We start from the raw sequence: 23,359 nt of genomic DNA on the forward strand, positions 1-23,359 counted from the left end.
ACTGGCCAGGCACGAATGCGGGCAACCATGTGAGTCGCCGTCACCGGTTACGTCGGGGTCCGCGGGATGGCGGTACTTGTCCGTGCTAAGCACTGGATGTGTGTTGGCCGTTCGAAACTTTACACCACTGAACGGAAAGTAATGTCTCGACACCAATGTGATTGCTATTAATATCTGTTGACAGCACCGTTCGGAATCGGGTTGAAACGGAACAGACGACGCACTGCAGTCTTTTTTTTTCTGCGGCATGCCGTATCAGTGGCACAAGCCGGGTCATGTCCGTTGCCGTTTCCGGTGTTGCCAAGCGAAGAAATTGGCAGTGAAACTTTTCAGTGAATACCATCTGCAGTGTCAGATCGGCAGTTTTGTGCACGTTTGCACGTAAAAATGTCCGCAGAACGTGAAGTAGACTTAGGATACATAAGAACAGCGCTAACTTACAAAATGTATCGCCTGCAAGCGCCCAGGGAGAGAGAGAGAGAGAGCGATATTTAATGAAGTCTGGCGATGTTAGCTGGGCTAAAATGCCTAACTTGCTACGTCAGTTGATGTCGTGATGAAGATGATGGCGATGATGTTCAAGAAGTTGATGCGTACATATACGGCGAGTTATTCACAGCAACTCGTCTAGACCTGTGTGTTGCAGGTACTCTATCAGAGCTTTGGTAGCCCGTAAAGCACATTTGAGACAAGCCCATGGTCCTAAAACGTCATTTAGCTGCATGTCCACGGAAAGCGGCAGTACCAAAGTCACTGCGAGGGATACTATTTGAGCACTGAATCGAGCACATTCACAGAGCAGGTGCTGCAGGGTTTCTCGCACATCACAGTGTGGGCAGAGTGGCGACGTAGCCTGTTTTATCTTGAAGAGGAATTTGCGCGTGTATGCGACATTCAACCGCATGCGATGTAGAATTGCTTTTGCCGCCACTTGGAAAGTCCTGGTTGCATTTTAAATTTGCAGTTTGGATCGATGAAAGATAACGGCGTGTAATGACGTGATACGTCATCCCAGGCTGCACGCTGCATGTCCTATGCCACGCTGGATGCAAGTATATATGCATCTTTCCTGAAGAATGGTATAGCTATTGCCGATGCACGATGCTTATGCGCAACGGATGCAGCAATGTCCGCCTTCACGTTGCCAGTTATCCCACAATGTGCTGGAATCAACTGAAGTGCAATGTGATGGTGCGCTTGTAAAACTTGGAGATGTAAAGCGTGTATGTCACACACAAGCTGGTCTTTTGGTAAAGATTCTAGACATTGAACGGCAGCCCTTGAGTCTGTGAAGATGGCCCACTCTCGAGCGTGTTGCTTGACGATATGAGCGAAAGCCACCCTCAGAGCTGCAAGTTCGGTAGCCGTAGTTGACGTTCTGTGACTGAGCATGGCGCTGATGGTAGTACGGGATCACCGTATCCACACACCGATAGTGGATGATGTTGATGATACCGACCCATCAGTGTACACATATGTGTGGTCTCTGTATATCCGCGACATGTAGTCGAGGGCGAGGAACTTTAGTGCGGGGGCCGGAATATACTCCTTCCTCGTGACACCGGGAACAGTAGTCGTGACTGGTATGGGCAGGAACATCCAGGGCGGCTGCTCAGGGGGAGAAGGCATTCACATATGCAAGGCAATGTAAAGAGAACGGGGAGAAAACGAAGTCATGTACCCAAAGCAGAAAATACAAAAGGCTTAATCCTGTCGGGTAAACTGCCGCCACTAAGTCCAGTTAATTATTCCAAAGGTACCTTTCAAACAGTACCCGAAAATGGTTCGATTGCGCACGTGTCGCCCCCACTGACTGAGACAAAAAGCTTTATTGGTATTTAGATGCGTTGGTCAGTACTTCACCGGATATCAGACTGATCAAATTTCAGTTCGGACACACATCCACGTCAATCCTCTGCTTAAGTCATCAGAGGTATTCAGTCTGAAAAATTCGCGTGCTTTTGAAGCTTACCGTCCGATCCTCAGTTCATGCCAACGCAGCTTCGGTTGCATTGCGCGGTAATTGCAGTTATTACGCGCTCACGGCAAGTCAGATATTCTGTGCTGATTTTTTTTTTCAGATAAGGTACTCCTTTTAGTCATTGTTTGCCATCACGCAGTGGCTAATCATTTCGTGCGGTTTAACATTTAGTCCACCTTCATGGCACTAGAATAGCGGCGCGGCAGGGTCTAGCCTTCTTGCTTCCTTCGTGAGAAACCGCTCCGTTCTTTCCGCTCGCTTAGGCTACGTAGTAGGGATTCGGCTACGCTGGATAAGAAGTTTTTCCGATGACCGGCACTTGTCTGTGCATTTATTGCTTCAGTGTACCCGCAGGGCCCCGGTCGGGCGTTGCAGAAGGGAGTGGGTGTGAGGTTGCATAAGGGTACAGATGAAAAGAAATGTAACAGAAGAATAACTGACAACACGACTAAATCCAACCGGCGCGCAGAATGATGCAGTTCGAATGAGCACAGTTTTTTCTGCGATCGGTTCTAGAGCACCATGTTGCTGAAAGAAAGCAGCATAAAAAGAAAAACAGGACACTGATTGTAATGTCAGAAGAAAGCAAGCACAAGCGCAAAAGAATGCAGCTCAAAGGCGATATTCATTCAATGTACAATATAAAATATATGTGGGCGTAATACAATAAATGGAGCATTCAGGCGTCAACGTGTAGTATCACCACTGAAAACAGCGAGAATGATATGCTCCATGTGTACTAAAGGAATAGAATAGAAGCTGTGTACAGAGAGAATGGAGCGGATAAAAGTGATCTGAACAATTTATTTTATCGTATGGACACACGCTGTTCGGGAAGGTGGTTTTCGCATTTTTTCTCGCACTCTCTCTTACCGTGCGAGAAAAATTGAGTAATGAAATGTATTGGTGTCGCATGAGAAAAATTTGATCTTCTGACGATGAACAAGACGTTGTTAAATGTACGAATGATCATGAGAGGAACACGTGGCGTAATATGGGATGATGTTATATTTTATGAAGCAGACATATATCTATAAATAACGTGGCCGCATAGCGAAAGATCTCGTGTCAGTAAAGTAAATTGCACATTTGAAATGCTTTATGTACGGTGATAATTGCTTAATAAAATGAAGTTGGCAGGCGATTTTGTATTGCTTCAACTGCGTTTGTTAATTAATCAATACCGGAGTCCCATACAGCGGCAGCGTATTCTGATGTCGGCGTCATTAAGGTTGGATCTAAACATCACAACTTTGTGGGGCAGAGGAATGGCAAAGTCCGAGTTAAGAGCCTCCTTTCAACATGGGATGGCCACCCCTATTTTTGCAGTCGACGGAAAGGCCGAATTAAAAGACAAAAGTGTGTTTTGAGAGCGTGGTGCGAGACGGTAGCACACATAAACCGTACTAAACTTAATCACCAGGTCTAAAAATAAAAAAAGGTTGCATTCAGGTTGTTCTTTGTTAAGTAGAGGCCGTTAGGTTTACCTAGAAACAAGTCCAAAGTAAGATCAACTCAATTTCGTTTTTGATTTTTGTTAACCACTTCGTAAAGACTTAACAGTCGTCAACATACCGGTACACTTTCATCGTGTCAGTCTGTTGAAGAACAGCCATTGGTCTTGTAGATGATTCTTTATCAAGTTAGATGCTTAATTGATATTCTAGATACACGTTAGACGAGGAGGGCTGAGCTCTTAGTAATCATTTGTTGATTAAATCCTGGGGGTATGTACACATGAAAAAGAAGAAGTAACTACTCCGGCGATTACTATGAACTGAAATGTTTATTTCTAAGACAGGACAAGCAAGCTTTCCAGGGCACAACTATCAGGCACATGTAGCGGGCACGCATGTGCACTTGTCTCAAGTTCAAATACACCTTCACTCTTCTTTTAACTCCTTTGTGTAGAAAGCGCAACTTGTTAAAAACTGTTAATGCAGGCTAATAATACAACGACGTTTTCAATGTCGGTCATCCCACAACCCTTGCTCGTACAGAGGTCAAAACTGTAAACAACAACGCGCGAACGCGTGGCTTTCGATACGGGCTGCGCAGCCTGCTGATAGCCACCGGCGTGACCAGCGAGATTAGGGGACGGCGCTGCGGCGGCTTGGCATGCGAAAGCTATTGCCGATGCTTCCGTGTTTTGGGGGGCAAGGTTCGACCCCGAAGGTCCCTCACCACGAACGCCGCCAAAGCCTATAATAAACGTTATCTTAAGCTGATAACCAGTGCAGTCTTGTGATAGCCTTTGGTATGGTTCGAATATAAAAAAGGGCGCATGTGGGAACCATACCAAAGGCGACAACGAGACTGCGCTGGTTATCAGCGTCAGATAATGTTTAATATAGGCGTGGGCGGCGGTCGTGGTGAGAGCATTTCGGTGTCGGATCTCTCCCCCCGAAGCAAGGAAGCATCGGCAATAGCTTTCGCATGCCAAGATGCCGCAGCGCCGTCCCCTAATCTCGCTGGTCACGCCGGTGGCTATCAGCAGGCTGAGCTGCACGTATCGAAAGCCACGCGTTCGCGCATTGTTGCTAACAGATTTTACCTCTACCTGCGGAAGAAAAGAGTGGGGCGTCAGATGCCATTGTTGCTTGCATCCGGGAAAGGGCGCTGCGCTGGAGTCTGCCCGGTCTTGTGGTCAAGCTGCGTGATGGGCACAGAGGAATCGTGCTCGGCAGTATGAAGACTCCTGCTCTCGGCCGCACCACCGAAGTAGCGCAGCATTGATGAATGAGGCTCTATGGAAGGGTCGTCCACTGGCATCACGACGTGGCACATTTCACCCGCTTCTGAGTGTGCTGGGACAGAAGATGCAGCCCCGTGTTGTTGGCTGCTGCAGTGTCGTGTGCCTAACGGTTGACCTTCAGGTGTGACGGTGTGGTCCATGGCGTGGAGGACCGAGCCACACTGCACCTCGAAAGCTGGGGACACTGCGGCAGCCGTACCACATGGGTCAGCAGCCTTTCGGTAGTGAGGCTGCGATGCCGCTGCTGCTGCTTGGCTTGTAGAGACGCCGCAATGGCATTCGGACCGAGAGCATGAACACTGCCCCGATGCCGCAATGTTACCCATTACATATGCAGACGTCAGGAAAGGCGTGAATTCCTGCTCGAAGGAGGGCAGGGAGGTGTGCTCCGGGGTGTTGCGTTTGACGAGCTTGTAGAGCACATCACCGCGACTTTCTTTTCCTGTGCTCTCAGTGTTTCCTCCGTCAGGAAGTCTCGCTGACTTTCTCATAGGTACACGCTGGCGTTCGTTGGGGCGCGGGTGGTCATGGAATCCCTCAGATTGGAAGAACACCGCCGAGTCTGTGTGGCGCCAGATGTGCACTACCGGGGATCCGCAGTAACCACTGCAAGGCTGTAATTGCAAGCTCCCAAGGCACCCAAGGTTACGGCACGGCTTGCCTTCCTGGTTCTTGCGGTCCTCGTTGGAGATACGTGGCCTTAGACGCACGCTGCGTCCGGTGTCTGACACGCACTGCAGGCTGCATACGATAACACCGAGGCATTTTTTTTTCTGTTGGAAGTACGGCTTGTCTTTGGCCCAGCTGAGTCGCATGGCCCAGCCTGACGCATGTCGCTGGGCCTCTACGCAGTCGGCACGGTACACGTAGCGGCAGAAGCCGTCCGGCCACTCTTCGAACTCGTCGAACACGTTCAACTCAGGCATATGGCTGTCGTATATGTTCCAGTTGGCCGGGTTATGGCCCGCTCCAGCATCACAAGCCTTGGCCATGACCCACACAGGCGAATGGTGACCGCGGTTGCGTCCGATGAGTCTTGCCCAATCAGAGCAATGATGGCGCCGCGTTCTCCTCGTCAACGGTGTTCAGCAACTCGCCGACAGCTGAATCGCTCGCTCAGATGACCATGGCAGCGTATTTTTTCGTGGCTGTTAAGGATCCTCGGAAATTGCTACTTCAGCCCACAGCAGAACGCTGGGGCACTATTGGAGCTCGTCGTTCACGGTGCAAGGCCAGAGGAGTGACTGCAACGCTGAACGGACGGTAATGCAACTAAATATAGCATGTTCATGGCCAGGCTCAATTGCGTGTCTTGAAATAACCGCGGGTACTTCAGACGAATCATTGGGCACCTTTGATACAGAAATGTCCTTTCCAAAAAAAAGAGATAAATTGGTGAGGGTGCGTTTGCACTTAGGTGCGCATGTACGGCGGCTACACTTGTCTGATATGTGATCATTGAGGGGTATATCTGTGATTTCTTTAGAACATAAGGTTTCCAGTTGATATTGCGCGCCTCTGTCGTGTCGCTTTCTTTTTTAACGCGATAGCATTATTAAGCTCACTTTTCGATTTCCCCGTGCCTGCTAGCCGTCCGCTATCAGCCGTGCCCATCAAACATCCACGAAAATACGTCATCGCTGCCACCCAGAAGCTCCGACTGAGGGAGCGAGTTGCGAGTGTCCGCGAATTGCGCCCGCGAATTCACAGTTGCCGCGCAGCCCATGCTGCAAAACAATTTATTTTCCAATTTTCACTGCTGCGACATATTGCCAAATGCTCAGCGGCGTTCACAGGAGAAGTTCGACTCTTCCAAAGATATAGTCGCCAGTCGTACGCGAAACTACCGCATCACAATAAAAGCACCTCTTCCTCGGTAGATAAAAGTTCAAATTTTCGGGAATTCACGTGCCCGCGCCACACCCGGGATGCTATGCGCACCGTAAAGTGCGGGGCTTCAGAATAATTTCGACAACCTGGGGATCTTCACGTCCACTAAAACGTCGGCACACTGGCGTATTTATTTTCCGCTTCCATCAGGAAAACTGCTGCCGTGGCCGGGAAGCGTGAAATGAATTGCCCGGACGCTCAGACGCGAAAGAGAGAAAAGGAGGAGTGCGAGTGGGAAAGGCGAAGGGCGCTTGGCTTTTCCGCCGTTGTGCACACTCCCCGCGCTCTGGGACCGCCCTGCCGGCGTTGAATATCGCCGGAGAAGTGTGCGCTCTGCGCTAGCCTCTGCTCGGGCACTTTCGTGAAGCGACAAGTGTATCAATCGGCGTGTTTTATTTCGCTCTCTGCGACGGCCGCGCTTTGGATTTAACGCTTAATCCTTCGTATTCTAGCGAAGTTACGAGTGCTTCAACCGTGCCTGTGTTGGATATTTCGCGTTCTCTTACGTGAAGCGGCAACTGTTTGGATACGCAGTGTGCGCTCTACTGTATCTCCTCATGCTCTTACGTGAAGTGCTTCAACCGTGCCTCTGTGCGTGATTTCGCGTTCTCGGGTGTTGGCCGGCGCTGTAGATTTCGAAGTGCCTCAACCGTTCGCCAGTCGCCGCGTAGTTGGAGCGGCTGTTTCTCAAACGTAGATCTACCGTTCACCCTACATGTGATCGGCTCAACCTTTGGCCCGGAAATTGCATTTTGTGCCCCGATGTTTTTCTGTGATAGCGCAAACGACCATGTTGCTTTCGTTCTTTTTTTTTTCTTCACTAGCGTTCCGTGCTGACGAAACGGCAGTTGTAACTCGCTAAAGTTTCGGCAGGCGCAATGATAACTGGCCTGAGTCCTTCAATGATTTACTACTGCTCGGACGATTTCCTCAGTCAGACAGGATGACCCTTTGGTGTGCGCTTCCGTTGCTAAATGTGTTGTTCCAGGGTTCAAATCTCTTGTGACCCCCCACCCCCCTTTTTCTTTGTCGCTGGCGACCGCTTAGGAAAGTGTCTGGATTGCAAATTCAGTGTACAGCTGACCAATTGCAAAGCGTGGGTGTTATTAAGCTTGTCACAGAGCCTTTGAAGTGATGACTATTGCATTCCTAATGACCAGTTTCCCAAAAGACGCTTCCAGAAGGAGCATATTTAAGCAGTTCTGCTCTCACTGTGTGAATTGCAAAACAGGTGAAAACAATGTGCTATGGTGGCTGTATTTGGCTTAAGAGTTAAGTGTACATTGCATGTGTTGCTGCGGACCAGCTTATTTATTTATTTATTTATTTATGACATACTGCAGGCCCCACCCAGGACCCAAGCAGGAATCACTCAAATATAAACAAACCGACAACACAGGGTAAAATACAGTAACTTGTAAAAACATACTGTCTCAATTTTCAATATGTTCAATCCCATCAATGCTGCAGACAACAGATACAGGCAGATTATTCCAGTCGGATATGGTGTGTGGGAAGAAGGAAAATTTGAAGACGTTTGTCTGGGGCTGCAGCATTGAGGCATATATTGACACGGCTAAGACAGCAAAGATATTTAGATATGTCGATGATTACATGATTGTTACTAGGTCGGTGGAGCCAGAAGAAGTAAACCTTTTAGTCAAGACAGTTAAGAAAACATTTCTGGAGTGCTCTGACGGCTTTGAATTCACTCATGAATTACCAAATGATGGGTCCTTGCATTTCCTTGATGTGTGTTTTAATTTCTGTGGAACACGCGTGTGTTGGGCGTATCAGCCACGGTCAAAAAAGGCAATTTTGGATTATCGTTCAGCGCATTCGAAGATAGTGAAAAGGGGTATTGGCGTTAGCTGTCTTCGCGGTGCCCTCGAGAAGTCTTGTCAGCACCAAGTCGCCGATAGTGTTCAGCACCAAGTTGCACGTTTGAAAGATGCCGGCTTCCCTCGGGAAGTAATAGCAGCAGTGGTTGAAAGCCTATTGCGTGACGTCAAGTCAGGGGCACGGCGTCAAGGGCGAGATGAACCTCGCAAAGAAAGGAGGCCTGTAGTCGTCCCTTACGTGCACAATTTCTCCAACCGCCTTAAAAAGGTGGCGGGGAAATGTGGTGCCGACGTTGTGTTCTCCGCCCCATAAAAACTAGCACGAATGTGCTCTGCTGTGAATGGCGAGAAGAAGGGTAACCGAAGAAGAGGCATGCCATGCTGTTTGTTGGTTGCAAACAAGGTGTTGTATACGAAGTGCCTCTATCTGGTGGAAAATGCTATATTGGGCAGACTGGTAGGTGCATAAATGACAGGCTCTGGGAGCACCGTACAGCTGTTCAAGCGCTCGCTGCGGGGGGCCATTTAGCTGACCATTGCCGCCGCTGCCGGTGCGTTCCACACTGTGTTCCAATTTACGAGAAGACAGTAACATTGTGCTGTTTTAAGGACCAAGCCAGCCGTGAATTGTTTGAAGCGTGGTGCATCATGAAAGCCGGTGAAAAGTGTGTAAGCACGGCATCTATTAGTTCATCAAAAAAAGAAATAGATTATCTGGATGCGAACTTGCCACGTGCGTAACAAAATGCACCACTTGACCTTGTCTTTTTTCTTTGTGCTTTGAGCATGTTCACGCATGCGCCCTTCCTGTATATCTTTTGATGTGTGTAGTAAAAATTTCAGTTGATGTCTAGCGCTAGTCCTGTGTGGTCTCTACTTTTGTCCCGTCTTTACCGCGCTACTTGACCATGTTTCCCCAGAAACGCCTGCAGGCGCTACTCACCTAGGAAAAGCTGCTGAATATGCATGCGCCATTGATCAAAGCATTTGAAAGCCGTCCTGCTTCGTGTTGATTGTGCTAATTTTCCTGTTTCCACTGGCTGCTTTACCTGTATGTCACTAGCTAGGTACAGTACTACAGTCTCTAGTGCACCCACATGCATGTATTTTTGTGGCTGTGTTTCTAGGCGAGGCAAAACATTCCCACGAAATCGACATTGCAAGAAAGCCTGGGATGAGGCATCATATTTTATGTTTACTGGCTGATGTTTGTGTCTTTTAAGAAGCACAAGACCAGGAAAAGTTCTTGCACACATTCATATCCCTGCATCAGTGTTTGCTTCAGAAGAACGCTTCGACTAGTTCCACCAGTCATGTCTTGACATCCGCAATTAGTAATGTCACAAGTTGTCGTGCAGAACAATATATGGGGCAGCCGTGCCTGTTTTCACGCCACTTTGGGAATTTTCATGCACTAATAAAGTACTGCTGCTGCAAGTCGCATATTATTTGTATTCACAACACTGCAATTACCGATGCTGGCCAACTTGCTTTTGCACTTTAGTGTCTCTTTAGGCGTCTATAGTGTACCGTAAAACCATTAGGTCCCTCCTGGGCAGATGTACTGAACTATGCTCCTGTGCTATGTCGCTTGTGCATCCCAGTAGATTTACTTCCTCATTCTCTTTTTAAGCATAGCAGCAATTTTTGAGGTGCAAAAAGTGTCGAAACATGAAAAAGTTCAGTGTAGTTTTTTGTGCTTAAAATGAGAGCTACTGTATTTACTCTCATAATGAACCCTCCCCCCACTTTTCTTGTTGAGAATTTACTTTTTTGTCACTGAATAAAAAATGCAGCGGGAATATGTCTTATTTTAAGCATGGTTGCTGATGCTGTAGGCGATCACAGTAACGTGATATCGTGCTACAGTACGCGCAGAAATGCTAAAAATGCATTCCAAGAAAAAGAAATCTCATCCGTAGCCGGAGACGTGAGCGCGAATGCCGCGGCTTACAATTTAAAAATTGCGCGTTTGCGGTGCGCCACCTGTTGAATGCAAAACAAACCTTGCGCCATAAAAACGTTGCGGTGTGCGAAGTTCGAACAAAGCACCAAACGTACTCCGCACTCCGTCCCTGCTATTTGATGTTTAGGCTGGTTCTGCCGGCGTGCGAACAAAGCAGTAAACGTACTCCGCACTCCTCTGCTCTTGTTTAGGGCTCGTTCACGTAAGGCCCCTGGGACCTTACGTTCACGGCACCAGCAGCATCAGTGGCGTAGAGTTTGCTGCAATTTTACGGTTTTTTTCTAGTTCGACGGCGAAGTAGCAGTTAATTTCTTCAGCCGTTGTGACATGCGCGGGCGCGACCAGACTGCAAAGCCAGCGTCGATAACGTGGACGTGCTTCGTGCGGGGATGCGTACGCATGGCTGACTACTACGGCGAGGCAACCGTGCGTCGTGGATCGTCGACTGGGAGCCCCCAACCCAATGAGGTACTACCATAGATGCTCTTCGGCAGTGTCTTTATTTATTGTGGCAAGGTCCTCGGAGGCGTTGCCAAATCACCCCCCTACCCGACCTGGTAAAATCAAGACAGACTGATCAGTTGCAGTTGCGAAGCTACACCAGCGAGTTTTTTTTTTTTTTTTTTTTGCTACGCATTTATTACAGTAGCGGTGGCTTAAAAATCTGGTTACTACTGATCACACTTGCTTCCGTCACGCTGAACAACGCCACGGGTCAATCATCGATGCCGCCGTCTTTCACGCTCAATTTCAAAGGGAAGAACAGCTGAACTTGGTCGTTGTATGTTCTCTTGGCCGAGGTGAAAGAACATATAGCTTAAATTACATTACATTGAGTTGGGCTGGGATTTTTTGACCACGATTTGAAGCACCCGTGCAAAAACAATCCGCATTTCGCTTCATGTTCAAATTAATTTATTTTTCCTTACGATTAAACAATATCAGAATAATGTGTGATGTAATTCTAATTCACAAACAAATAACGCTTCATAGTATGGTCCGAGCAAAAAGAGTCAAGCATGTGTGTCATGCTTTTAACATTTTCACAGATGAATGATTTTTAGCCAATTATCTCCTGCCCCCTTCGGTCTATAAAGGGGCACCCCTTGCTGAGGAGGAAAAAAAGACCAACTGAAAATGCTTTAAAAGAGGCTTTAAACTTGTCGTGTTATTACGTGTTGAGTGGATTTAAACGTAACCGAAATGTGGGAAGCATATAACTGTCCTATTTTGGAGAGAATTGTGTTATATGCAAGAGCATAACATGCAACTGTTCCGCTTCGATTTCGTGAGCGATTGAGCAAGTTTTTTTTTTTTTTTTGCTTGGTACCAACACAAATTTTCCTAAAACGCCATTTTTCATACATGGGAAAATTAAGTGAAAGGCGAGTGCTAAACCTGTACAATTTCTTATTCCGCGAAGTAGATCAGAACATGACTTGGAGGCACATCTTTAATACAGTATGCGCATCACCTTGGAACTTCAGCATTTCTTAGTTGTCTGATTGTGAAACTTGTCAGATGAAGTGGGTAATTGAAGTAAAAAAAACATTTGCAGGTTACAGATTGCATATCTGGTTCTCAATAATATTCTCACAACTAAAATAATTCATAATATTACCGTTTAACACGTTTGTGTTTCATAAAATTGTAATTTAAGTAAAAAATATATTGCAGGTTAGTCACTGTATATCAAGCTTTAAATAATATTTTGAGAATTGAGATAATTTGTGATATTCTCTTTTTACAGGTTTGTGTTCCACAAGGAGTGAAGGTGTCAGCACAGAAGCTTGAACGAAACTGCCGGAAAGCATTCTACTACTGCTAAGCATTTGTAGATGTCAAAATTAGGAAGTCACAAAAGCAACTCAGCAGAACGACCCATTCCTCAACTGGCCAGTCTCGCCGACTGCTGTCATCAAGCTGCATGAGGTGCTCAACCACGGGCTCGACTGCGCCGATGGGCTTCGCGTTCTAAAACCCACATCGGACAAAAGTGCCGCATTCTTCCGCTACTTTCAAGATGATACGACCCCAGCAGCCGCACTAGCTCCTCATAAAACGAAGCTGGCAAGGCAGGAGGACGGTGAGGGCCTGCTCGCTAGCAGCGCTGTAAATCCCCCAGTCAGCACCGTCTACCACTGGTTCTGCGGGTGGCGGAGAGGGCAGTATGGCGACGAAGGAGTGAGCCCCCTCACTAAGCTGGACAGAAGAGCACCAAATCACGTTGAACATTGTAAGTAGCTATGTACCCCAGCACACTCCATATATTGCTACTTTTATGTGACCTGTGCCAACGTTTATGCAAACATGGTATCTCTCTGTTTAATTTTCAGCTTCAAGCAAGCTATCATGCAGTGTAGACGGAAAGGTATCGCAGAAACTCTGTTCTGCAGTGTTGAATTCTCTAATTCGGGAGAAAGGCAGCGATGAGCACATGCACAGCCACGGCGCACTTAACTAGACTTGTCTGATGCACCTGTCCTAATGAAGATGGCACAGCCTGACTGAAAGCCTGTGCTTGTAAAACTACTTTTAAATTATGGCCCAGACGTTCATATGTCTCAGTACATACCTTCGCTCTACTATTTTTGTTCCACTTAGAAGGAATAAATGGGCGTGTGGTATTAGCCACAACAGTGCAGCTCATAATACATCTTTATACGTGGCACAGCTAACAGCAGCCTGGCGTGGGAGCAATGCGCAATTTGAATCAAATTCAATGTGAAGTGAATTTTCACTATTCACATTTGAAAATAATTTACTTGCAGTAATCTTTTGCCATTTACATTCGAATATATGTAATTCGCGGTTGGTTTCTACTATTCGTATTTGAGAATATTCGATCTGATTCACAGTCAGTTTTCACTATTCCTAACTGTTTACAGCATGTCTGGAGGGGGCATTCAGGAAGCTTGACTGGGAAAGCAAACACAGGACAACTCCCAAGAAGCCAGCACCAGCACACCCACAGGGCAAGGCCAACCGGTGGCAGCAGAGCCTGAACAGCAGCAGCTGCCTATGGATACCGAGCCACAGCTGGAGGCCCAGGGCTCAACTGGAAGCAGTCACCAACGTGAGGTGTTGAGGTGTGGCTTGTGCTCGTGCATTTATTTTAGCAAAGCCTAATAATTGTGACCCTTACTCCAGTTACTGGACACCTAGGTAGCAACTAGACACCTGAACAAGATCTGTTTCTCAGCAACACACTCCACTTTTGTAAAGAGCTACCTATTTTATAACCACGTGCATGCATTTTTTCAGGGGTCTCTTGTAGTAAAATTTATTTTTACGAAGGTACAATTGCAGGAGCTAAGTAGAAGAAGGCTACAGGATGCCAAAAAAGACACTCCAAAAATTAAGGCAATCCAACATGACTGCGTAGCATCATAGCAGAAGCAAGACGAACAAGTTTTTCCAATGCATGTAAAGGGGAGCAAGAATGAAGTAGTATTCATATGTCACAGCTAGTGTGAAATTTTGTATGCTGGCTGTCGTATGTCTTCCGAGGCCCTTTCTGACATAGGGAGGGTGCTAAGAGGAGGAGGAATAAACTTTCATTAAACAGCACTGTGCTGGTGTTAGGGGCCCCCACCAGGTGGGACAGTCTTCAGCCCAGCTTAAAAGAAGAAGTGTTAAACAGACTCTGCCAGGATCCAATCTCATACCATTAGATACATAGTCAGTTGCACAGTGCAAGTTTTTGAGATGTAAAATTTTACATTCTGATGTAAAATTTTACATTCTGGTCTTAATGTTTTTTCTGTGTGTTTCGCTGAATAGTCCTTGTATGCCACTAAGGCCCTGTGAATAAAAAGGTGCCTTGCGAAAGCGCTAGGTCAGGGGCTCTCAAGTAAGGCTTTGAGGAACCCTGGGATTTTGAAGAGGCGTTGCTTGGGTTCTGTGAGACTAAAGTGGCTATGGTGTTGTGCTGCTGAGCCCAAGGACATGGGTTCGATACCGGCTGCGGTAGCAATTTTCCTGATAGAAGTGAAAAGCGAAAGCGTCTGTGTGTCGAGATTTCGGCGCACGTTAACTCTTCCTAGCTGTTCCTAGGTGACCAAAATTAAACCCCAGCTGTCTCCACTACAGCGCGCCTCATAAGCAAGGTGTAGTTTCGGTACTTTAAACCTCGCAGTCAATCAATCAATCAGTCATTATTATGTAACTGAACATGGCACTAAACAAAGCTTTTTCTTGTGTTTTATTTAGTTCAATGAATGCATTAATGTTTGTGAAACTAATCTGTAAATACCTGCGTAGTATTCTCTGGTCCAAACTGGTTATCTAAGCTTGGCAGGGGAAGGTGAGTTCTGTGAACATTTTTCTGCCCTAATGGGTTTCCCGGTAGGCCCATAGTTGAATACCTACGGAACACCCTTATTACTTCAGCAGTGCAAAGAAGACAATAGTAAAGATAGGAGATGCAACAAATTTTGAGTAAATCTGTGGTATATCCTGAACAAATTTTTCGTAGGACACTGCAAAGCTGCAGAAGATCTACGAGGAGTGGTGGCGCCAGCCTTCCCTAGCTGCTGGCAACCCATATTATGCCACTGCCCTTCAGCAGCTGCTGCGGCAGATGCACAAGATCAGAAAGGAACCCCAGGAAGGAGCCTGCCCATGAAGGCAGGCTTCACCAGCGCCCGGAGGTGCGGCTGTACCCTCAAGGTCCAGCCCACAAGCATTGCCAGGCGTCGCCCTGGGGTCAACCGGGGACCAGGTAGAGTGCCTGCTGGCCAAGAGCTCGGCTAGCAAGAAGGTCAAGCGGTCCTCACGCCCCGAACCTCAGCGTCAGAGATGGGGTGCCGCACGCCAAAGCTCTCGGACTACAGAAGGGACAGAAGGCACCTAATAGGGTGCCCCTTGTGTGGGCCTCTCCATTTAGGGTTATGTTTTCTCCGGAGGTGTGTGAATGGCACTACAAGTCGTAAATGAATAGTGAAAACTCACGGGAAATAACTCCAATATTTTTAAATGCACATGTCTCGGCATTAAAGGCCAACTGCACTCAAATTTTTCTTTGTCCAAATAAGCAGTCTAAGCTCTTAAAATCACCTTGGTGAAATCCTGAGCTTTGCAAGCACACTGCACACTAGGTACCATCGTTCAAAGTAGCTCCATGCAGACGACGTTTGCACCTGGTGGAGAGTTGCCGAAACAAGTTCCGAGCTGCCTGTGACGGAGGTTGGGGAACCTGTCCCGTGAAGCTTGCATTTCTCCGGCGACTTGCAGGGCGCTCCGCCAGGTGCAGGGATGTGCTCGCCCGGGGTTTCTCTGCTACACCAGCGCGCTGTACCGCCGTCGCCATCACATGTTTAAACTAACCGCATAGGCAGGCGTATCCGCCTTTTTTTTTTTTTTTCAATGTAAAAAAAAAGAAAGAAAGATGAGAAGCCTACAAACTATTCACGCGCTTGCGAATGTCTTGGTGTTAGCAAACCTCTTTTTACTTAAAAATAAAATTTTTACTCAAAGATAAAAATAGCGCGAAATGAGCACATGCCTTACATTTGTCATTCCTATTGCGTTTACCACAGAAAAAAAAAAGATATTTTATAACTTTTTGGCCGCTTGCATCCCGCGTCCAATATGGGCCATATTTGGGCTGGCCCAACGCCACCTCTATCCTTTAGACCTTTTCAAAAGTTTGACGACCTAAATAGAGTTGTTGTACACGCGGCTATAAACGCTTGTGTGACTTTTGCCTCACTCGCTAAGTGAGCCAAAATCAGCCTTTCTCTAAGTAACAAATACATCAGCACAAATATCGGCCGTCGTCTTCGTCAAGTGCGAAAACTAACGAAACTTCTCCTCTCCTAAATAATAGACTAGATTTTTAAAAGTTCAATTCCCAAGTGAAGTATTTACTTTGAGCGTTAGATTTAGTTTATTTGAAAGTAAAATGTTTTCAGCAGCACCTGTCTCTGGTTAAAGTAGAAAACAGTGGCAGATAGGAAATGTTTTCGTGCTTTAGTGCATCATTTAGCTGTGGAAGCTGGCTTATCGTTTTAGATCCGTTTTATAATTCGTTTCCCGATGGGCAGCAAGGCAAAAAATACTGGGTTGATATTCACGAAGCTGTTTGCACATAATGTATGGTAAAAATAGTGATCGATCGCAGCCCGCGTGCGGTTTGTTCCCTTCAAAGAGAGAGACGTGATAGCTGAAGCGTCGGCTATAACAAAAGCTCCTTTTCGAAATCGTACGAGCAAGTAGCGTTGTAAATCAGGGTCCGCTTTTTTAGTAAAATATGCTGTTGGGCTAGTTGGTTCATTGCTTAAGGAAAATCGAGCGCTACAAACGAGGACAGAAAAAACGAAGAACGACGAGACAGATGCGCTACTAACAACTGATTTATTCCAAGGAAAGACAGCGATATAAGTAGCTTGTCTACAAACGCACAAACATACACAAAGGATAATAGATCTGAAAAAGATACTATAAAAACAAAATAGCCACAGCTGAAGGCAACAATCACACCTTTTTATCGCATGTTGTCTAGGATCCGGTACTCCTTCGAAAACAGGGATAGCGATGCTCCACTGATACAGCCTGCGCTGTTTTTTTTTGTTTTTTTTTTTTGATAAAATACGCTTCGCGCAGTTCTTGCGCCACGGTGTCACGACTCTTTCCGATAATGATTGTCTCTGTCAGTCTCGGAAGGCATCCTTTGCCACACTCGCGGTAGTGATGAGGCAAATGCGACCCGGTGCCATTCTTCATGGAAAGATCATGTTCCCTGAGGTGGTCATTTACGCATCGGCTGGTTTGTCTGATGTACACCTTACCGCAGAAGCAGTCATCGAAGTATCTCGGGAACACCTTGGGTATCGGCTAAAATAATTCCAATGCCTTGTTTTAAATTGCTTCCATTGTAATATTTGCAGTCGTGACTGAAATAGATGCTCCCATAGTGGTACCGAAAACTTGCCTGTAGAATTCGCTTTTGTGCGAGAAGCAAGCGTTAGACAGGCAAAACCGTAGCAAGGTGCAGAGCTCAGTGACATCGAACGGCGTGCGATACACTAATGTCATGTCCTTGTGGAGGAACTGCCTGGAAGTGGAGCCCTTGCTTGTGTCTTCAGAAAACGTGGTGTGCAGATCGCGCATGTGCAAGCAAGCAAGCTCAAGGGTGACTTGCTTAACATAAAGGATCCTCCCTCGGCAACGTTTCCCTGGTGTGGTCTACAAAATCCCATGCGCCGACTGCGAATCGGTATACATTGGTGAAAGCGGAAATTTCTGCCGGCGTCTTAAACAGCACAAAAATGACGTCACCAAGGGCCACACCGTGACGAATGCACTTGCAGAGCATGCCGAGAAGATGGGCCACAAGATAGAGTGGGACCACGCGCGCATCATAGCCGCGGAGTGGAGTGGATAAACTTTATTAAGACGAGCTTCAGGTGCCCGCCAGGTGGGGGGCCTCCTGTAGTCCGGGAAGCCCTGGTCCGCGCTGGCTGCCCTAGCCCTCTCCACCAGGATACGCTGGACTGAGAGGTCGGAGCTGGCCAGCTGGTCCGCCCACTGCTCGTACGTTGGGTGAGGATTTGGGGTAAGAGATGGGGTTTTCTGACACTCCCATACCATGTGGTACAGGGTGCCTGGTTGGTGACAGAAATTACACGTTGAGTAGTAGAGGGTGGGGTACATGGCATGGAGGAAAGGCAGTCGCCTGTGCTCTGGATAAATGGGGATGTGGTGGCGGGAAGCGTCGTCGTTCGTGGCGGTAATGGGCGAGGATGTCCGCGTATGAATTCAGAGTAGCGGGCTTGGGAGAGCGAAGGGGCTGCATGACTTCGCCTTCTTGAGAAACGGCCTGGTGTGTATGAACGCGGGCAGCGGCGTGTGCCGCCTCGTTCCCCTCGAAGGACTCATGTCCGGGGGTCCGGATGATGTGCATTTCCGGGAGCTGGTGCACACTTTGCAGAATTTTTAAGGCCGTGGGTGTTATTCGACCTAGCAGGAAGTTGCGGCAGGCGGATTATAGTGAAGTAGTCATTTCCAGTGGTGGCGGCTAGAGCGATGGCAAGTCCTTCTGCTGCCTCAATAGATGTCGTGTGTACTGTAGCGGCCGTCAGTTCTGCACTGTTGGCTCCGGTGACACTCACGGCATGTTCCGGTTGTTGGTGGTATGGAGAGGCATCCGTGTAACGAGTACAGGGAGAGTTGGGGAAGCATTTTCTAAGGGCTCGTATCCGGAATTCTCGGCGTGCCTTGTTATAGATGGGGTGCATATTTCTGGGAATGGGTGCGATTATGATGTACTGTCGGATGGTTAGAGGGATGCGTTGCCTCTGTTCGCATTTTGGGGGAGGCCTGTAGCCGAGCCGGGTAAGTGTAGCCCTGCCGGTTGGCGTGAGCTTAAGTCGCGTGAATTGGGAGATGCGATGAGCTTCTTCCAGTTCCTCCCATGTATTATGGATGCCGAGCTGCAGAAGTTTTCTTGTTGCTATTTTTGGAGGCAGTCCAAGGGCGGCCTCGTAGGCCTGGCGTATGGCGATGTTTAGCTTTTCTTTCTCTGCGGGTTTCAGGGCCAAATACGGTGGCGTAACCTGGCTAATAAGGAGGGCGTGAATGATGCGCAGGGTGTCAGCTTCTTGTAGCCCAAGTCGCTGATGGGAGATCCTGCGGATGAGGTTAATGAGCTGGTCAAGAGTCCGTTGCAAGGGAAGGATAGTCTGAGCGCCTGAGCCATCTTTTGGTATGGTGAGGCCTAATATGCGTAGGAGTGGGACATTGGGGAGGCGTTGCTCATTAATGGTAAGTTCTGGATCTGGTATGGGATCTGGACGCTTCTTATATGTCCTTTTGCACAGGGTTAGAAGGGCAGATTTTTCGGGGGCACAATCGAGTCCTCGGGCTTTCAGGTATTGTTGGGTGACCTGAATGGCTGCTTGAAGTGCATCTTGCTGGTCGCCCGGAGATCCAGTGGGGACCCAGAGCGTTAGGTCGTCCGCGTATATTGCGTGGCGAAGATTCGGGATGGCTTTTAGTAGGGGTGGCAAGTCTTTCATTATGAGGTTGAATAGTAATTGGGATACTACCAACCCCTGCGGAGTGCCCTTTGGCAGGGTTTTAAATGCGTCGGATCGACGGTGCCCGATGCCCACTGTTGCTGTGTGCTGGTTTAGAAAGGAGACAAAGTATTGGAATGTGCGCTCGCCACAGTTTGTAGATGCGAGGCCTTGAAGGATGGCTTGGTGAGAAACGTTGTCGAATGCCCCCTTAATGTCAAGGGCCAAGATGGACCGCTTGCTGTGGCTATTAAAGTCGTCCAGCACTTCCTCCTTAAGCTGAAGTAGTATGTCTTGGGTTGACAGATGTGGGCGGAAGCCGTACATCGTGTCAGGGAAGTAGCCGTTGTCTTCAACGTGGGGCGAGAGCCGGTTGTAAACCAGGTGTTCAAACAATTTGCCGACACATGAGGTCAGAGGAATAGGCCTCAGATTCTTGGAGTTCAAGGGTTTGCCGGGCTTGGGGATGAAAGTGACGTCTGCGTGTTTCCACTGTGGGGGCAAGGAACCCGCCAGCCAGCACTCATTGATGTAGACTAGAAGATTTTCTAGGACGGCATGGTCGAGGTTTCGCAATAATTTGTTAGGGATTTTGTCTCGACCCGGAGTGGTGTTTCGGGTGAGGTTGTAAGCTGCCGGCTCGATTTCAGCAATGGAGAACGGCTCATCCATTTTGGGATTCGGATCGCCTGTGTAGTCAGGTGCCTGGGTGGGTTGGACGTGAGGTGGGGGCGCCAAGGCTTGCTTAATAAGTTCGTCCAACAAGTCTTCTTCTGTGCCCGGGTAATTGTGGATTAATCGGCGAAGCTGGTCTGCTGCGACCGCCTTATATTCACCGGGGCCCATTAGGGAACGGAGCAGGTACCCTGTGCGGCAGGTTCCCAGCGTTCCTTGCAGCTTGTTGCAGAACTGCGTCCAGTTGTGCTGGCTCAGCTCACGGGCGTACACTTCAGCTTCTGCCGTAATTTCCGCAATGCGGATCTTCAGCTTGCGGTTCGTCTTGTTCTTTTTCTACCGCCTGATTAGCCCTCTACGGGCGTCCCAGAGGTGGAGGAGATGGGCATCGATGGCTGGGTTATCCTGCGTAAGAGAAAGTTCCTTGGCGTGTTTTCTTGCCTCTTGAATGAGCTTGGTAGTCCATTCCTCGAGACTGTTATCCGATCAGCGGGGGTGGTTTCTCGGAAGTTCTTCCAATTTGTTATGCACGCAGTGCCAATTTTTTGGCTGCTCGCTCTTTGATGGGAGATTTGTGACTGAATTATGTAGTGGTCGCCGGGAAAGAATTTCGCAACGAGGCTCAATCTTGAATCGCTAATAATTCAGACAACAAGCAACGCAATCAACAGATCATCTGGCACTCTAAACCATGTGTACTCCCGTACATTACGTCATGCGCTCAACGCTACTTAGGAGCCTGCGGCTAAGCCATCAATCCATTATGAACAAGGGATCCATACGGATCCCGAAACGTCAATTTTGTTGCAACATTTATACAAATGCCTTTACCTGACCAGATGGCATTCCGTCGAACTCTCGACAAAGACAGAGATTGGCTTATAGGTTTATAGATGACACAGCTACACTCTCACACCTACCGACAGTGCTACTTGGGAATGCCACATCAAAGGGAACATTAAGGCGTCTCTCGCAGCAGAGCGCACATGCAGCAAGCTACTCTGTGAAGCACAGCTCAATGGGTAGGCCACGCATCACACATAAAACAGCAACTGTATGTCACAGCTTTGCTTGTTAATCATCTGTACAGACTGTGTAGGTGAATTTTTTTGCCAATGCACTTAGTGAGAGATGTTGCTGTGCTTTGTTTGTGTGGGTGCTGCTACAATTGCTGAAGTTGTTAATGTGAATGTACTGAGTGATAGGAGTATGCATATGACTGAAGTTGTGTTTTTATGGTTCGCATAATGCCACCTTTTTAAGGCTAGGACGCAGGCTCCTGCTTGTGATTCTTGCTTTTGATGTTTTGTACTTGCATATCTTTGTGGTGCAAACAAATAAACTTTGTTGCAAGTCAAGCACTTGTCGTGTCCTTCTTTCAGGCCTGTGGGCAGCAGAAATGCCACAAGGTGTAATATGCGCAGAATGTAGCTCACTCATTTCAAGCACGAAGAACTACACTGAACTTTTTCATGTTTCGACACTTTTTGCACCTCAAAGGTTGCTGCTATGCTTAAAAAGAGAGAAAGAGGAAGTAAATATATTGGGATGCAAAAGCGACATAGCACAGGAGCATAGTTCAGCACATCTGCCCAGGAGGGACCTAATGGATTTACGGTACAATACAGACGCCTAAAGAGACACTAAAGTGCAAAAGCAAGTTGGCCAGCATCAGTAATTACAGTGTTGTGAATACAAATAATATGCCACTTGCAGCAGCAGTACTTTATTAGTGCATGAAAATTCCCAAAGTGGCGTGAAAACAGGCACGGCTGCCCCATATATTGTTCTGCACGACAACTTGTGACATTACTAATTGCGGATGTCAAGACATGACTGGTGGAACTAGTCGAAGCGTTCTGAAGCAAACACTGATGCAGGGATATGAATGTGTGCAAGAACTTCTCCTGGTCTTGTGCTTCTTAAAAGACAAAAACCTCATCTAGCAAACATAAAATATGATGCCTCATCCCACACTTTGTTGCAGTGTCGATTTCATCAGAATGTTTTGCCTTGCCTACAAGCACAGCCACAAAAATGCATGCATGTGGGTGCACTAGAGACTGTAGTACTGTACCTAGCTAGTGACTTAGCGCATACAGATAAAGCAGCTAGTGACAGCAGGGGATTATGAGCACAATCAGCAGGAAACAAGACGGCTGTGAAATGCTTTGATCAATGGCGCAGGCATGTTCGCGTAGCAGCTTTTCCTAGGTGGTGCCACTGCGGGCGTTCCTAGGGAAGCTTTGCCGATGTCATAATGCCCTGCCAGCAAAAAGATGGGGCTGGGTGGCCTATTTTGCTGTACGCCGCCACACCAAGGTAGCATTAGGTAGAATGTAACAGAATGATAGAACGTAACTTTGAAAAGTGAAGGGTAATCAGAAAAGTTTTTAAGAAGGCGGTAACAACTGAATAGTCGGGCTTGGTTTGCTCTGGGCGCTTTGTGACGTGCCCTGATATGTTTCCAAAAAGCGAAAGAGAAAAAGCCAGTTCGATGAATAAAAGAAAAGGCTTTGAAAAATTGTGGTTTTTCTGGCAGACCAACTTTTACAGCCAGTTCAGCACTGTTAGCTGGCCTGCAGCAACACATGCATGTACACTTCACTCTTAAAAGAGTGTCTCGTGCGCAAATTCAGCGTACAGCAGACCGATTGCAAAGCGTGGGTGTTAGCAAGTTTGTCACATAGCCTTTGATGTGATGATTATTGCATTATAATGACCAGTTTCCCAAATATGCTTCCAGAAGTGAGCATTTTTAAGCAATTCTGCTCTCACCATGTGAACTGCACGACAGGTGAAAACAATGGCTACCGTGGCTGTAGCCTAAGAAAACGGGGGCGAAATTTGATTAAGCACCGGACAACACATTTAGCAACGGAAGCACACACCAAAGGCCACAATGAAGACATGAGGAAACGTAGAGCGCTGAAATTTACAAGACGACCACAGAATAAAGGGACAAACGAAACGCTTGGTGTGATTCGTTTGCTCCTTTATTCTGTGGTCGTCTTTTAAACTTCAGCGCTCTGCTTTTCCTCATGTCTTCATACCAACTAGCCCAACACCCAAGCTTTACTGAATAACTCAATTAAAGGTCATCCTGCCTGATGGAGGCAACGCATGTGAGCAATAGTAAATCACTGAAGGACTCTGGCCAATTATCATTCCGCCTGACGAAACTTTAGGGAGTTCCAATTGCCGTCTCGTCAGCACGGAACGCTAGAAAAA

At 47.5% G+C, this 23,359-nt stretch overlaps 1 protein-coding gene across 1 annotated transcript in view; it reads left to right on the plus strand.

Moving 5' to 3' along the window:
• The window catches only part of LOC144159891 (uncharacterized), a 35,364-nt gene extending 13,416 nt beyond the window's left edge, over positions 1–21,948 (plus strand). The window contains exons 3-5 of the mRNA XM_077691548.1: positions 12,285–12,669; positions 13,322–13,509; positions 14,911–21,948. Of these exons, the coding sequence (XP_077547674.1) occupies positions 12,285–12,669; positions 13,322–13,509; positions 14,911–15,060 (723 nt within the window). The 3' untranslated portion in view covers positions 15,061–21,948. The remainder of the gene's footprint in view (positions 1–12,284; positions 12,670–13,321; positions 13,510–14,910) is intronic.
• Positions 21,949–23,359: the final 1,411 nt, after the last annotated feature.

Source organism: Haemaphysalis longicornis, unplaced genomic scaffold (assembly GCF_048455015.1).
Source record: "Haemaphysalis longicornis isolate Haplotype H1 unplaced genomic scaffold, Haemaphysalis longicornis Haplotype H1 scaffold_10, whole genome shotgun sequence".
Lineage (NCBI taxonomy): Eukaryota > Metazoa > Arthropoda > Arachnida > Ixodida > Ixodidae > Haemaphysalis > Haemaphysalis longicornis.